Source organism: Hyaena hyaena, unplaced genomic scaffold (genome assembly GCF_003009895.1).
Source record: "Hyaena hyaena isolate Hyena2069 unplaced genomic scaffold, ASM300989v1 scaffold_844, whole genome shotgun sequence".
NCBI lineage: Eukaryota > Metazoa > Chordata > Mammalia > Carnivora > Hyaenidae > Hyaena > Hyaena hyaena.
Window position 1 is genome coordinate 497,912 of NW_024081476.1, and position 15,965 is coordinate 513,876.

A 15,965-nucleotide genomic window follows, 5' to 3' on the forward strand; every position below is an offset into this window, starting at 1 on the left:
GCCGAAGATGAACGCTTAACCAACTGAGCCACCAAGGTGCCCCTGGTTGGTTGGTTTTACAGGAAAATATCACTCCATACTTCTTATGGGCGACATTTAAAAAAATACTGTGGAACCAATAACCTTTGCACATACATTTCTCACAAATAGTGTCTGAAGGTGTTGCTGGCAGTGTCTGGTGGGTGTGCATCTTAAGTGATGCCAGCTTTCATCTGCATCTTCTGTGCTAATTTTTCCCATCCCAAATTGAGGATATTAAAAACCCAACTGCAGTTTAGGTTCCAAAATGGACTCTAGTATGTTCTCAGATTGAATGTTCAATCTGTTTCCTTTCTTTCTAATCTATTTTTTTTACACCCCCCCCTTTTTTTTTTTTTACAGATATGTGAAAGAGGCCAAAGAAGCAACTAAGAATGGAGATCTGGAAGAAGCATTTAAACTTTTCAGTTTGGCAAAGGACATTTTTCCCAATGAAAAGGTGATGAGCAGAATCCAAAAAATACAGGAAGCCTTGGAGGAGTTGGCAGAACACGGAGATGATGAATTCACAGATGTGTGCAACTCTGGCCTGCTGCTCTATCGAGAGCTCCACAACCAACTATTTGAGCACCAGAAGGAAGGGGTAGCTTTCCTCTATAGCCTATATAGGGATGGAAGAAAAGGTGGCATCTTGGCAGATGATATGGGATTAGGGAAGACTGTGCAAATCATCGCTTTCCTTTCTGGTATGTTTGATGCCACACTTGTGAATCATGTGCTGCTGATCATGCCAACCAATCTCATTAGCACGTGGATAAAAGAATTTGCTAAGTGGACTCCAGGCATGAGAGTGAAAACCTTTCATGGTCCAAGTAAGGATGAACGTGCCAGAAACCTCAGTCGGATTCAGCAAAGGAATGGTGTCATTATCACTACGTACCAAATGTTAATCAATAATTGGCAGCAGCTTTCAAGCTTGAATGGCCGTGAGTTTGTGTGGGACTATGTTATCCTTGATGAAGGACATAAAATAAAAAGCTCATCTACTAAGTCAGCAATATGTGCTAGGGCTATCCCTGCCCGTAATCGCATCCTCCTCACAGGAACCCCGATCCAGAATAATTTACAAGAACTGTGGTCCCTGTTTGATTTTACTTGTCAAGGGTCCCTGCTAGGAACATTAAAAACTTTTAAAATGGAGTATGAAAATCCTATTACTAGAGCAAGAGAGAAGGATGCTACCACAGGGGAAAAAGCCTTGGGATTTAAAATATCTGAAAACTTAATGGCAATCATAAAACCCTACTTCCTCAGGAGGACGAAAGAAGAGGTACAAAAGAAAAAGTCAAGCAACCCAGAGGTCAGACTTAGCGAAAAGAATCCAGATGTTGATGCCGTTTGTGAAATGCCTTCCCTTTCCAGGAAAAATGACTTAATTATTTGGATACGTCTTGTGCCTTTACAAGAAGAAATATACAGGAAATTCGTGTCTCTAGATCATATCAAGGAGTTGTTAATGGAGACACGCTCACCTTTGGCTGAGCTAGGTGTCTTAAAGAAGCTGTGTGATCATCCTAGGCTCCTATCTGCACGGGCTCGTCTTTTGTTGAATTTAGGGTCTGTGAAATTCTCCGTTCAAGGTGAAAATGAAGGGGAAGATTCCTCAGATGTGGACCAGATTGATCAAATCACTGATGATACACTGATGGAAGAATCTGGAAAAATGCTGTTTCTAGTAGAGCTGCTTGAGAGACTACGAGATGAAGGGCATCAGACTCTGGTGTTTTCGCAATCACGACAAATTCTAAACATCATCGAACGCCTCTTAAAGAATCGGCACTTTAAGATTTTGCGAATCGATGGAACAATTACTCATCTTGTGGAACGAGAAAAAAGAATTAATTTATTCCAGCAAAATAAAGATTACTCTGTTTTTCTGCTTACCACTCAAATAGGTGGTGTTGGCTTAACATTAACTGCAGCAACTAGAGTGGTCATTTTTGACCCTAGCTGGAATCCTGCAACTGATGCCCAAGCTGTGGATAGAGTTTACCGAATTGGACAAAAAGAAAATGTTGTAGTTTATAGGCTGATCACTTGTGGAACTGTAGAGGAAAAAATCTACAGAAGGCAGGTTTTCAAGGATTCTTTAATAAGACAAACTACCGGCGATAAGAAGAACCCTTTCCGATATTTTACTAAACAAGAATTAAGAGAGCTCTTTACAATTGAGGATTTTCAGAACTCTGCAACTCAGCTGCAGCTTCAGTCTTTGCACGCTGCTCAGAGGAGATCTGATAAGAAACTAGATGAACATATTGCCTACCTGCACTCTTTGGGGATAGCTGGAATCTCAGACCATGATTTGATGTACACATGTGATCTGTCTGTTAAAGAAGAGCTTGATGTGATCGAAGAATCTCACTATATTCAACAAAGGGTTCAGAAAGCTCAATTCCTTGTTGAATTAGAGTCTCAAAATACAGAACTCTTAGTGGAAAGACAAAGGACTGGAAATGAGGGGTTCTGGCCGAGAGAACCTATATTTCCTCCACAAACGAAGAAGAAATGCCCTCAGTCGAAGAAACCACAGCCTTGGCCTTCACCACTTCTAACCCAGGAAGAAGAAATCAGTTCCCAAATGGCAAGTATAATCATTGATGATCTGCCTGAAGAGAGTCAGAATCAAGATCTCTCCAATGTAAAGATGAACATTACTGTCTTGCAAGATAGTAGTCACCCACCTGAAAGCACATTTGATGCTGACTCTGTGGCTACTTTACCCAAGGGGTGTGGAAGTGTGGACGAAATTTGGACTGACCCCTTGGGAATGGCTATACAGAAAGAGGCATTGCAAGAGGGGCCTGCGCAGGAGGCATCACGAGAGGACCCTCTGAGAAATTTTAATTATTCACTTAGCAAATTGGTCAGAGCTGATCTTGGGCCACATCTAGATCAACTGAAGGATGATGAGATTTTACCTCACTGCAATCCCTGGCCCGTGAGTCCCATGACCAGCACAAATCAAAATACAGAATCGAGCACATCTGTAATTCAAATAGCTGATGATGATGTGTCAGCATCCCACAGTGCACTACAGGATGCTCAAGTCAGTGAGGCGAAGTTGGAAGAGGAACCTTCAGCATCCTCATCACAGTATGCATGTGATTTCAATCTTTTCTTGGAAGACTCTGCTGCTGACAATGGACAGGATCTTTCCAGGCAGTCTTTGCAGCACGTTGAGAATGAAAGTAGCCTGTGCGGTGCTGCAGCTAATTCTAAAGCAGAGGTCGAGCACGGCAAAGGCTGTCTCAGTATGGATCTTTCTGAGACACACGATGAGCCAGAAGAAGTAGTAGTTAATGTGAAAGTCAAAAGGAAAACTAGAAGGATCGTTTCAGATGGCGAAGATGAAGACGATACTTTTAAAGATACTTCAAGCACAGATCCATTCAACACACCTCCCTTTCAGCTGTTATCTGTAAAACAGTGGGATGCTTCCACACCCAAAAGTGACATCAGTCCGCCGGGAAGGTTCTTTTCACTGAAAATGGCTGATAGTATAAATAAGTCTGTAACCTCTAGAAGATCCCTGGCTTCGAGGAGGTCTCTTATTAATATGGTTTTAGACCACGTGGAGGATATGGAGGAAAGACTTGACAGCAGCAAAGCAGAGATTGCTGAAGATTACCTGGAGGAAGGAGCTGAGGAAAGCAGTGGCGAAGTCTCAGAGTGTACAGAAGATCCTCCCGGCAAAACGCTGCCTTCAGAAAATAAGTTAACAACACCTGAGCCTGATGCTTTGGCTCAAGAGACCTCTCCTGGTGACCCAGAGCAGACTTCTTTGTCTGGCAGACAGTTGGTTGATTCTCCCCAGGATGAGGCAGTGGAGGCTGTGAACGACTATGAGACCCTTGTAATTCGTGGAAAAGAACTGAAAGAGTGCGGGAAAATACAGGAGGCCTTAAACTGCTTCGTTAAAGCACTTGACATAAAAAGTGCTGATCCTGAAGTCATGCTCATGACTTTAAATTTGTATAAGCAGCTTAATAAACCTTAAGACTATAACCTGTTTATTGTTAAAATGAGACAGTGAGTATGAATTTGTTCCTGTAACTGGATTCTTTGGGAGCATGAAACATTTAGGCTTAAGGTGAGAGAGATCTCAAAAAGCAAGTTTTTGGTTTTAACTATTTTGTAAATTCTGCATTTACTCCCTATTCCTTCCTGCCCCCCCTCCCTCGTACATATATTCTGATATTCTGAACACCAGGGTAATATTTCTTTACTTCAATAGGCATATATTTTCTTTTAGGCATGCTCTATAAACTTTTTTTTAGGGAGCAAGTGAGGGCACGAGCCCATGAGAGGGGTGGGGGGGGAGAGAGAGGGAGATAGAGAATGAGAATCTTAAACAGGCTCCATGCTCAGTGTGGTGGCATGCTCTGTAAACTTCATAGAACTATGTGAATTCTCCAAATGTTTTTGTGAAATTATTCTGGCCACTCTTCATTTCATTCTGGAAATGACCACTTCTGTATATTGCACTTCAGGTAAGAATAGTAAAGTCACTTTTCTCGGTGTTTTCTTTCGCATTTGCTTTCTTTCACTGAGATGACACTGGCAAATGCATATGGGAGCATGTTAGTTTAAGCAGGAGCTTACTGGAATTCTAAACCTGTGACTTGCTTTTTAAAATGCTATTTTATGCCCTCAGCTCACTTCAGCAGAAGGCTGGGAGAAGGTACCTGGTGCTGGACTTCTTTATCACTGGCACCCGACCCTAGAGTCACTTAGCCATTCTTCACTCACCTCCCACTGTGTTCTGACACAGGCCAGCACAGCGGATCTTTGGGTGGTAGACTGAAAAGGAGTTGGGTTGCCTCTCAGAAACATACAGTACAGAACTCTGCACTCAAGAAGTGGAACTAGCTTTTATGGAGTGCCTGCTGTATATTGGGCATTCTACATAGGTTCCTTGTTTAATCCTTACTGTAATCCTTTGAGGTTGAGGGTGACATTTACTTTGTTGTAGTTGAGGAAACTAAGACTCAGTGAGGCTGTGACCTGCCCAAGGGAGTGAAATGGATTTTTTTAAACCATGTGTTACTTAGTGAAAAGTTACTATAATAAACTGTCTTTGCTTCACTGAATGTACTGAGCTTTTACTGACAATGCTTCTGACTTCAGATGGGGGGAGGTTTTCCACACCAAACAGTCCTCCAGTTCTCAGCAGATCTCCACGCAGGTGTCCTACAGTTCAACTCAGTTCTGACACTGCCTGGAGTTCTGGTCAGACTCCACAGGTTTAAGGACTCACTCCCATAAAACTGCCCTCACTTCGGGTGACAGTTGCTGGTATCAGGCCCCCATATTATCCACACTTCTGTTCAACCTGGCTACAAGTTGAGGATTCCCGTGACTGTACCTCCAGGTTCAATAATTAGGACAGCACACAGAACTCAAGAAAATATAAAATGTATCATTTAAATCTACATATCGTATATACAACAACTTAGGAACTACATGGGGCGCCTGGGTGGCTCAGTCGGTTAGGCGTCTGACTTCAGCTCAGGTCATGATCTCACGGTTCATGGGTTAGAGCCCCGCATTGGGCTCTGTGCTGACAGCTGCTGAGAGCCTGGAGCCTGTCTTCGGATTCTGTGACTCTCTGACCCTCCCCTGCTCACGCTGTCTCCCTCTCTCTCTCAAAAATAAGCAAAACATTAAAAAAAAATGCAGATAGGGGCACCTAGGTGGCTCAGTCTGTTGAATGTCTGACTCTTGATTTTGGCTTGGTCATGATCTTACAGTTTATGAGGTTGAACCCCGTGTCGGGCTTTGTGCTGACAGCATAGAGCCTGCTTAGGATTCTCTCTGTATATATATAAATAAATAAAGTAAAAAAAAAAAAAAGAATAAAAATAAAAGCAACTTAGAAGGGATCTATAGGCTTGTGTAAACTGCCAAAGGGCTCCATGGGCACAGAACAGATTAAGACCCCTGATCTAAGGGTATGAAATAAGGTGTCTTATCTGCCCTTGCCCTCAGTTCTGGATTGCCATTTCCAAGAACAGTCTATGTATGTACAAGCACAAGGATATGTTTGTATATCTATGGTTTTACCCATGTGATCGTATATATGCTGTTCTGCACCAGTTTTTAATTTTAACACAGCTGTATATTTTATTGAATGGATATACCATTTATCATTTACTGACATAGTCCGTTTATTTCTGACACTGATGAATATCCTTGTACCTTTTACACATGTGATTATATCTGTAGGATAAATTCCTAGAAATGGAGTTGCTGGGTGCAAGGGTGTATTTATAATTTTTCTTTTTTTTCTTTTGAGAGAGAGAGAGAGAGAATCCTAAGCAGACTCGGCACTGTCAGCGTGGATCCCAATGCGGCATTCAACTCATGAACTGTGAGATCATGACCTGAGCCAAAATCAAGAGTCATCCTCAACCAACTGACCCACCCAGGCACCCCTGTATTTATAATTTTGATAGATATTGCCAAATTATTCTCCTTAGAGATTATAATTACATTCCACCATTAATGAATACCTGTTTACTCATACTCTTACCAAAAATAAACATTTTTATTTATTTTAATGTTTTATTTTATTATTGAGACAGAGAGAAACAGAGCATGAGCAGGGGAGGGCCAGAGAGAGAGGGAGACACGGAATCCGAAACAGGCTCCAGGCTCTGAGCTAGCTGACAGCACAGAGCCCGATGCGGGGCTCTAACCCATGAACCGTGAGATCATGACCTGAGCCGAAGTCAGACGCTTAACCCACTGAGCCACCCACGCGCCCCAGTAAGCATACTTTAAGGATATGAAATAAAGTTCAATGTTTTGAACTTTGCCAATCTGATAGGTAAAAAGCAAGATCTCATTTTGGTTTTAATTTACAATTATTTTACTCTGAATGAAGTTGGTTTGTTAAGCATTGAACTTAATAAAAAAGATGCAGTTTCAAAGGAGAACTGAATGCATGTGCATTCAGTTATAATATGTATAAGTCGGTATAAATCCTTAATTTTCTCATTGATCAACTCCTTTAGAACCTTAGTCGCTAGTTCAAAGGTAACTTCCCAAAGGGTTGCTTGGTGTCAGAGACCCATTCTTGCTTTGCTTTCTCACAAGCTAGTTATCGCTACTTTCTCTTTCTATGCCACAAATTAGTTTGCTTTTTCTTTTTTAAAAAAATTTTTACTTTTTTTTTTTTTTTTGAGAGACAGGGAGACGCAAAATCCAAAGCAGGCTCCAGGCTCCAAGCTGCCAGCAGAGCCCAACACAGGGCTCAAACTCCTGGACCGCGAGGTCATGACCTGAGCCAAAGTTGGACACCAATCCGACTGAAGTATCTAGGTGCCCCTAGTTTGCTTTTTCTACTTTACCTTTCCAGCACGTTTTCCTTTGTGGGTGACACCCTGCCAAAGTTATTCACTCAGTATCCTGGGTTAGTCAATGTCCTGAGCAAAGGATGGTAACTAGGTAGTGGCTTACACATATAAAGCTTTTCAAAATTTTCTTCAAGATTTTCCAAATTTACAGCCCTTAGTTAGACACATTGTTTTGAGTGGGGTTTTTAGAAGTTTCATCTTAGGCCTACTATTTCGAACATCTCTCAATATCATACTGGTATGTCTGTATCTGAGGGAATGGAGCATCCGTTAGTCTGCTCAGTGGGGAAAATCTGGAGGACTAACCTGCTGGGGATGCCCAGAAACTCCTCTAAAATAAGAAACTTCTATGTCAAATGCAGCTGAGCAAGAACACAGTGTCCTAAAAGAATCACTGTGAAGAATCACATGGTTGTGTAGGTAAAGTTTTATTTTTGAAGCAGTACAGTATTTATAATTCTTTATACATTTCTGTATGTTATCAATATGGGAATGTAAAATGAAGAATGCAGATACACAGAATATTGGCTGCTTAGTCTAGTATAGACAACCAGAAGAACTGAGTGCCTTTATTCTTGCAATAAATGTTTATTTAAAAAGAAGAGTTCATAAAGAGTTCATGTTGAATGGCCATTATGGACAGCATATTAAGACACTGGAGCTAATAACTGTCCTGGCAGATCAAATCTGGCTAACTTATAAAACAAGAGTTGCCTATTCCTTATTTTAGGATTTTCATATGCTAATCCATCTATTTGATGTCCAACTCCGTGCGTGAATAGTGTGAACCAGGTGAATCATCCTAGAGATGATTTTTAAATTAACTTACGGGATACACAGAATCACAAAGTAGTTCTGAGGGGAAAGAGACTTCAGGTTAAAAGGAGCCTGCCTGACTTCTTTTTTAAAAAAATCTTTTTAATTAGGTAAACTCTACACCCAATGTGGGGCTCGAACTCACTCTACCAACTGAGCCAGCTGGGCACCCCTGCATGACTTATCTGTGAGAACGGCTGACTGGATGCCTGCTATAGTGTGCACTAACCTTTCCCCGCCTCATTCTGTGCCTACAAACCCACAATGACAGAGTTCATAAAATTCAGGGACTACTCAACACCTTTTAAAGAAACAAACAGAATTGAATAAAATGCTGTCAGTCTTCCGTACAATTTTATTTTCTCCCTTCAACCATAATAATATGATATCCAAATTTTGTCTTAACCGGAGGATCTGTAAACACAGGCTTATCCAGCCCACTTATGGGCAAGGCAAATGCTGCTTCTTGAAATGGTCCCACCATGGAACCTCTGGTCATCCAACCCAAGTCACCCTGAAAAACACAAAAGATAGGATGTTAGGTGGCCCTCAAGAGGAAACAGTTCTTAATTTTTTTTAACGTTTTATTTATTTTTGAGAGAGAGAGACAGTGTGAGAAGGGGAGGGTCAGAGAGAGGGAGACAGAGAATTTGAAGCAGGCTCCAGGCTCTGAGCTGTCAGCACAGAGCCCGACGTGGGGCTCGAACCCATGAACCGTGAGATCATGACCTGAGCCGAAGTCGGCCCCCCAACCGACTGAGCCACCCAGGTGCCCCAAGAGGAAACAGTTCTACGGTAGCTTGAGAATTTCCCAACGTGAATGCTAAGGTTCCTAGGTTTATTTGCCTGGGCTGTAAAGAAGTGGGCTCAACAAGAACAAATGGGTGGAAGAGATCTAACCTTGGACTGCACACATAGGCACTCACAATGCTGCCGGGTGCCTGTCAGCTGTGCGAGTTTGGCCGTGACTTGTCTCAGACAACAGGTGCCCTGTATGCATCTGTTCACAAGCTGGACATGCTTTTCTGCTCTTAAGATCTTTCAACCAAGATACGGCTAAAATTAAAGGCAGAATACAGAAACAACCCGTACTGCTGCGTGTCCTCCATGGGGGGATAAATGATAACAGCACCATACCCCTTGCCTGGCTTTATCTTCACTATACTGTGCGGCTACTTCATTGAATTTCATTCCAGACTTCAACTTTTCCATGGCTTCCATGATTTTCCCATGTTTTTCGCACAGAATGTGTCTGACCTACAAGTAAAAAGTACGGTCACAAAATTTATCTGGGAGACTCAAACAACTCCTTTTCTCACAGTACAGCAGTCAGGTCTAGGTTACCCCCAGTAGTGAAAAAAACAGATCAGGTTCATGGCAACAGAAAATCCTGAAATCTGCTTAGTTGGGCAATGGCCACAGCTTGTTCTCTGTGTCAGGACACTATCTCAGAACTCTGGTTTTGTTAATTAAATTTTTTTATTAAAAAATTTTTAAGTCTTTATTTTTGAGAGAGAGCGAGCGAGCGAGCAGGGGAAGGGCAGAGAGAGAGGGAGACACAGAATCTGAAGCAGGCTCCAGGCTCTGAGCTGTTAGCACAGAGCCCGATGTGGCACTTGAACCCACAAACCATGAGATCATGACCTGAGTTGAAATCAGACATTTAACTGACTGAGCCACCCAGGCACCCTGACTGTAGGCATTTTCTTAAACCTCTAAGTATCTGCCCCTTTGTGCAGTGAGATAAGAATAGTACCTATGGGTTCTCATGGGGTTATGAAGACTGAGATAATGCATTCAAGGAATAAATAAAGGTTAGCCATTATTCCATCAGAGTGGGGATGCTATTTTAAAAACCACTAGGAAATACTTTTTACCAAAAGAGGCCCAATGTTTAAAGCCTCCTCACAACTCAATACTTTGAAAAAGTATCATACGTTGATTAAGAATACTCAACCCTATAAAGTATTCAAGTTTGACCTATGTTCACATAAAGCCATTTGTTTTTATTAAAATCACTCTATCTTGAAAACTGATTTTGTCAAGGTAGCCATTTTGCAGGATTTCCAATTTCTCAAACACAATCCATTGTTTCATATTGTAAGTGATACACTGGGATGGGGGCTAAAGGTGTCTCCCTTATAGGTGTAGAGACAAGTAAATCAAGGTTGTCCTCAGGGTTCAACTACTGGAATTGGGGGCAAGGGCATTCTAGGTCCACAGGAATAACTTCCTGACTGGAGGAGCTACGCAGCAGATAGGAACCTTGATAGCGAAGGAAAGAATGTGTAAAAAAGCAGGGCTCAGAGAGGCAAACTTGTACAGAATGTACGGGATGTACAGAATGTACTGTCCTGGGCAGACAGGAACAAGCTGGACACTAGAGAGAGATATGTTGGGAAACAAGGACAGTTCATCAAGGAGGGCCTCAAGTTGGCCTGGCCAAAAGAGCATTTAGAATGCCTGCCTCTTTATGCTTCTACACTCATAAAGCAACCTTCTGGTTCAGTTACTGGGACTGAATTACAGCATTCATGATCACAGAAAGGCGAGGCCACCCAGCACTTTATACACGAACAAACAAGTATTCTGGTCTGGATAATCTGACAGGTTAGACATAATGGCTCTGTAGTACCTGTGGGGTTTGCAATGTGACCAACTGGCAACTGTGTAAGACTGGCATCCAAGAAGACAGCCAACCCTGGGGTGCCTGGGTGGCTCAGTCAGTTGAGCATCTGACTCTTGAATTTGGCTCAGGTCATGATCTCACTGTTTGCGGGCTTAAGCCCCACGTCAGGCTCTGCAGTGATAGTGCAGAGCCTGCCTGGGAGTCTCTCTCTGCCCCTCCTGTGATTCTCTCTCTCTCTCTCTCTCAAAACAAACAAATAGGGGCACCTGGGTGGCTCAGTCGGTTGAGCATCCGACTTTGGCTCAGGTCATGATCTCACTGTTTGCGGGCTTAAGCCCCACGTCAGGCTCTGCAGTGATAGTGCAGAGCCTGCCTGGGAGTCTCTCTCTGCCCCTCCTGTGATTCTCTCTCTCTCTCTCTCTCAAAACAAACAAATAGGGGCACCTGGGTGGCTCAGTCGGTTGAGCATCCGACTTTGGCTCAGGTCATGATCTCCCAGTTTGTGGGTTTGAGCCCCGCGTCGCTCAGAGCCTGGAGCCTGCTTCGGATTCTGTGTCTCCCTCTCTCTCTGACCCTTCCCTGCTCATGCTGTCTCTCTCTCTCTCTCTCTTAGAAATAAATAAAACATAAAAAAATTTAAAAACAAACAAAAAAAACTTAAAAAAAAAAAAAAAAAGAAGAGAGCCAACCCACAGAGAAAATTCGAGAGTGATTAGCATGGAGGTAGTAGCTGGCACTACGGGAGGTGATGAGATTGCTCAGGGAGGCTACATAGAATAAGAATAGGAGAAACATAGGCTAAAGACATGCCTGGAGAGCACTAACATCTAAGCAGTAAGCAAAGAAAAAAATTTCAATAACCGTAATACAAAAGGAAAGGCCAGAGGGGTAGGAAAGGTATGTTAACAGAAACCAAGGCAAAAGAAAGTTTCAGAGAGGAAATGGTCAACAGGTTTAAACGCTGCAGAGTGATCAGAAGAAGTACAACCAATTTATCCAATTAGTGATTGATGACCTTAGCAAAAGCAGTTTCAGAGGAGTAGAAAGTGCAGAAGCCAGATGGCGGTGGGCAGACAGAGGAGGGGATGGGAGGCGGGAAGGGAATGCATGTGGGGCACTCCCCCACCGGAGGTCGAAAAGGAGAAAGGGATCTTAGAAGAAAATGGTCACAGACACGTACACATTTTATTTTATTTTTTTTTAATGTTTTATTTTTATTTCTAGGAGAGAGAGAGAGAGAGAGACAGCGTGAGCAGGGGAGGGTCAGAGAGAGAGGGAGTCACAGACTGAAACAGGCTCCAGGCTCTGAGCTGGCAGTCAGCACAGAGCCCGACGCGGGGCTCGAACCCACGAACCGCGAGATCATGACCTAAGCGAAAGCCGGACGTTTAACCGACTAAGCCACCCAGGCACCCCAGACACGTACACATTTTAAAGGTCCTTGGGCAGAGTCTCAGAATGAAGGGAAAGATGCAGTAAAGACAGAAAGGTTGTAAAGAAGGAAAGACAGAGCAAAGAAAGAGGGCAGAGATAACGCAGGAGAACGACTGGCACTCAGAGCACTGCTTGAAAACTTCGTTAGCCTTAGAGAAAGAAAAATGAGAAGACAGAGCAGGGAGGTGTGACGAGAATTTTGTTGGGAGGGGTCCGGAAAGCCAACAAGTTCCTACCCCTAAGTCTGGTTTCCATTTTCTTGCTAAAACTTAAGATTTAAAAGTTAACAATTGCTAGGCATGTGCTAAGCACTTAACATGCGTTCTCTCATGAAATCCTCACACCAACCCTGTGACACTGGGTCAGTGTTTCTCTACTCTGGCAGCAGTTCAGAACTGTCCTCAGTGCTTCTGAGGGGCGCCTGGGTGGCTCAGTCACTTGAGCATCCAACTTCAGCTCAAGTCATGATCTCACAGCTTGTGAGTTCCAGCCCTGCATCACGCTCTGTGCTGACAGCTCGGAGCCTGGAGCCTGCTTCTGATTCTGTGTCTCCCTCTCTCTCTGCCCCTCCCTTACTCACGCTCTGTCTGTCTCTCAAAACTAAATAAACATTAAAAAAAAATTTTTTTTAAAGATAAATAAAAAATCCACCAAGGTCCAGGCCCCATCCTCTAGGGATTCTGAGGCAGATGGTCTAGGGTGGGACCCTGGACACTGGTAGTTTGAGAAGCTGTTTAGGTGAATCTGGTGTACACCAGGGTTGAGAACCACTGAATGAAGTTCTCTACTGACTGACTGGAGCAGGGTGGTGGATGGCTTGAGGCGAGTGGCAAAGGACTGCTGAGCAGTACTCACAGCCTAGCTAAGGTTAGAGACCAGGAATTAGTGGTCCCAATTCCTAAGGCTGTGTGACTCTCCAGGACGTCCCAGCAGTTCCGGGTTTAAACGTAAAGGAAGTAGAGATGCCGAGCCGGCTCATTTGGTTAAGCTTCCAGCTTTGGCTCAGGTCATGATTTCACAGTTCATGAGCTCGAGCCCTGCATCAGGGTTGCTGCTATCAGTGCAGAGCCTGCTTTGGATTCTCTGTCATCCTGCCTCTCTGTCCCTTCCCTGGTCTCTCTCTCTCTCAAAAATAAATAAACATTAAAAAAATTTAACGTAAAGGAATTAGGCCACGGGACTGATTTGGAGTTGGTAGTCTGGCAGGTGGATACAGCAGCTGACCAAAAGGAAGAAGAGTCAGGGCTCCCAGATCCAGTGGTCAAGCTCTTTGATCTAATTTCCAGCTTATTGGACATATAGGGCTTGGATGACAGACATAAAGCCTAGGAGATGGTGGGGAGAACAGGCAGGCTCGAGGGCTAGAGGTCAGTGTGCAGAGAAAAGAACAAGGTTGGGGGAGGCAGGAAGTAAAGGGGAAGGAGGAAAGCTGTGGTTGGCAGGTAGGTTTCAGAATCCAGACAGCTGTAGAGATGCAGCGCAGGGCATGGGCTCAGGAGTGGGGTTGAAAGCAGGATAGCAGGATGTGGAAGGAGCCTAGCCCCTAAAAGGCTGGAGGGTTCCAGGGTTCCCTTCCTGTTGGGAACTTTCCAAACACTAGAAACAACCCAGATGTCTTCTAGCAGGTGAACAGTCACACACACTACGGTGCACCCACTCCACAGCACACTACGTAGCCATACAAAGGAACAGACTCTTGATATGTGAAATCTCCAAAGAATTATGCCAGTGAAAAAGCCAAAAGGTTACATATTGCATCAATTCATTCACGTAACATTCTTGAAATTATAGAATTTCGGAAATGGAGAACAGATCAGTTGCTGCCAGGGGTTAAGGACGGAGGGAAGTGGGGGAGGAAAGTGGGTGTGGCTATAAAAGGGCATTAACAGGGATTCTGGGGGTGATGGAAATGTTCTGTAATGCTTACTGGATCAATGTCAACCTCCTGGTTGTGCTGTTGTAATAGAGTTTGATGCAAGACGTTGCCATGGGGGGAAACAGGGTAAACAGCACATGTACAATTTTTTACAACTGGAATGTGAGTCTCAAAATATCTCAAAAGATGGGATGCCTGGGTGGCTCAGTTAGGTATCCAACTATCAGTTTTGGCACAGGTCATGATCTCACGGTTCATGGGATTAAGGCACACATCGACCTCTGTGCTGACAGCATAAAGTCTGCTTGGGATTCTCTATCTTCCTCTCTCTCTGCCCCTCCCCTGCTCACGTGCTCTCTCTCTCTCAAGATAAAAATAAAATAATCTCAAAAGAAACAGTTTTACAAGAGAATTTAGTCCTCATCAACTTTCCTATGTGCCACTTCTTTCCACATATCTCATGCACAGCCAGACTGAACTCATTTTTTTTCCCAGAAAGAGCAAGATGCCTCTTTGAGGCCATATGCAGTGGAGTAGTCTCTTGGGCTGGGTGCTTGTAAAAGTCAGCACATAAGGTGAAAACTGCGTATGGCCAAAATTACCCTACAATATCCCTTATGAAGACACTGTATTGGACACCAACATGTCAGCCCTCGTCAAACCCAACACAGTCTGTCTCCCCCAGCCTGCAGCAACAATGACCACTTCTTCAGCTGAACACCAGATGAAGTAGGTTTGCATTTAGGGACCACGTTTTATGAAAACTTCTCTTTGGATACCAGAATCCCACTTCACATAATTGGTTGCTCATACGAGAACAGGGGTCAACTATGGAGAAGCCAATTCATGTCTCCCACCTCACTTTCTCTGGAGCATAGGGTCATCGAATAGAGAAGTGGGTAGAAAAGCCCACACTAGTTCTATGCACCCTCTCTCTTTTTTGGCTGTGTGTGTATGGCTGGATTTATACGATGCAATTCCACTACTCACTCCACTTATTATACAGCAATGAAATTTATGTCTTTACCTAACTGCTCCAACTACATTGTGATAATAGAAACTATCTCTTACCTGTTTTTTTTAAAGATTTTTTAATGTTTATTTATTTTTGAGAGAGAGAGAGAGACAGAGAGTGAGCAGGAGAGGGGCAGAGAGACAGAAAGGGAGACAGAGAATCCAAAGCAGGCTTCAAGCTCTGAGCTGTCAGCACAGAGCCTGACGCAGGGCTCAAACTCATGAACCGTGAGATCATCACCTGAGCTGAAGTCGGAAGCTCAACCAACTGAACCACTCAGGTACCCGTTCTTTTTTTTTCTTAAACTTTTTTTTTTTAATATTTTTTATTTATTTCTAGGAGAGAGAGAGACAGCGTGAGCAGGGGAGGGTCAGAGAGAGAGGGAGTCACAGACTGAAACAGGCTCCAGGCTTTGAGCTGGCAGTCAGCACAGAGCCCGATGCGGGGCTCGAACCCACGAACCGCGAGATCATGACCTAAGTGAAAGTCGGACGCTCAACCGACTAAGCCACCCAGGCGCCCCTTTTTTTTTCTTTATTATAGAAACCATCTCAGTACACTGCTTGGCACAAGGCAGATGTCACTAAATCCTTACTTAATGAATGAATCCATGTATGGAATCCCATACTGACTGAAACAATCAAATTGCCTTGTTACGTAGCACTAAGTAGTAAGGTTCTGTTTACAGACTATGTTTTCCCAGGGCAGATGACACTCCTCTTGGACTAGGTCAAGTACTTCAAGTAGTTATTTGTGATTGCCTCCCATCACAGTGTTCATGGTCAGGGCCTTGGC

General features: G+C 43.6%; 2 protein-coding genes across 2 annotated transcripts in view; one reads left to right on the forward strand and one right to left on the reverse strand.

Annotated features, from left to right (window-relative positions):
• The window catches only part of ERCC6L (ERCC excision repair 6 like, spindle assembly checkpoint helicase), a 33,004-nt gene extending 27,949 nt beyond the window's left edge, over positions 1–5,055 (forward strand). The window contains exon 2 of the mRNA XM_039219860.1: positions 382–5,055. Within this exon, the coding sequence (XP_039075791.1) occupies positions 382–4,039 (3,658 nt within the window). The 3' untranslated portion in view covers positions 4,040–5,055. The remainder of the gene's footprint in view (positions 1–381) is intronic.
• Positions 5,056–8,543: 3,488 nt separating this feature from the next.
• PIN4 (peptidylprolyl cis/trans isomerase, NIMA-interacting 4) overlaps positions 8,544–15,965 on the reverse strand; it is a 15,202-nt gene continuing 7,780 nt past the window's right edge. Inside the window, exons 3-4 of the mRNA XM_039219861.1 lie at positions 9,354–9,473; positions 8,544–8,730 (exon numbers count right to left, since the gene is read on the reverse strand). Coding sequence (XP_039075792.1) covers positions 8,572–8,730; positions 9,354–9,473 — 279 coding nt within the window. The 3' untranslated portion in view covers positions 8,544–8,571. The remainder of the gene's footprint in view (positions 8,731–9,353; positions 9,474–15,965) is intronic.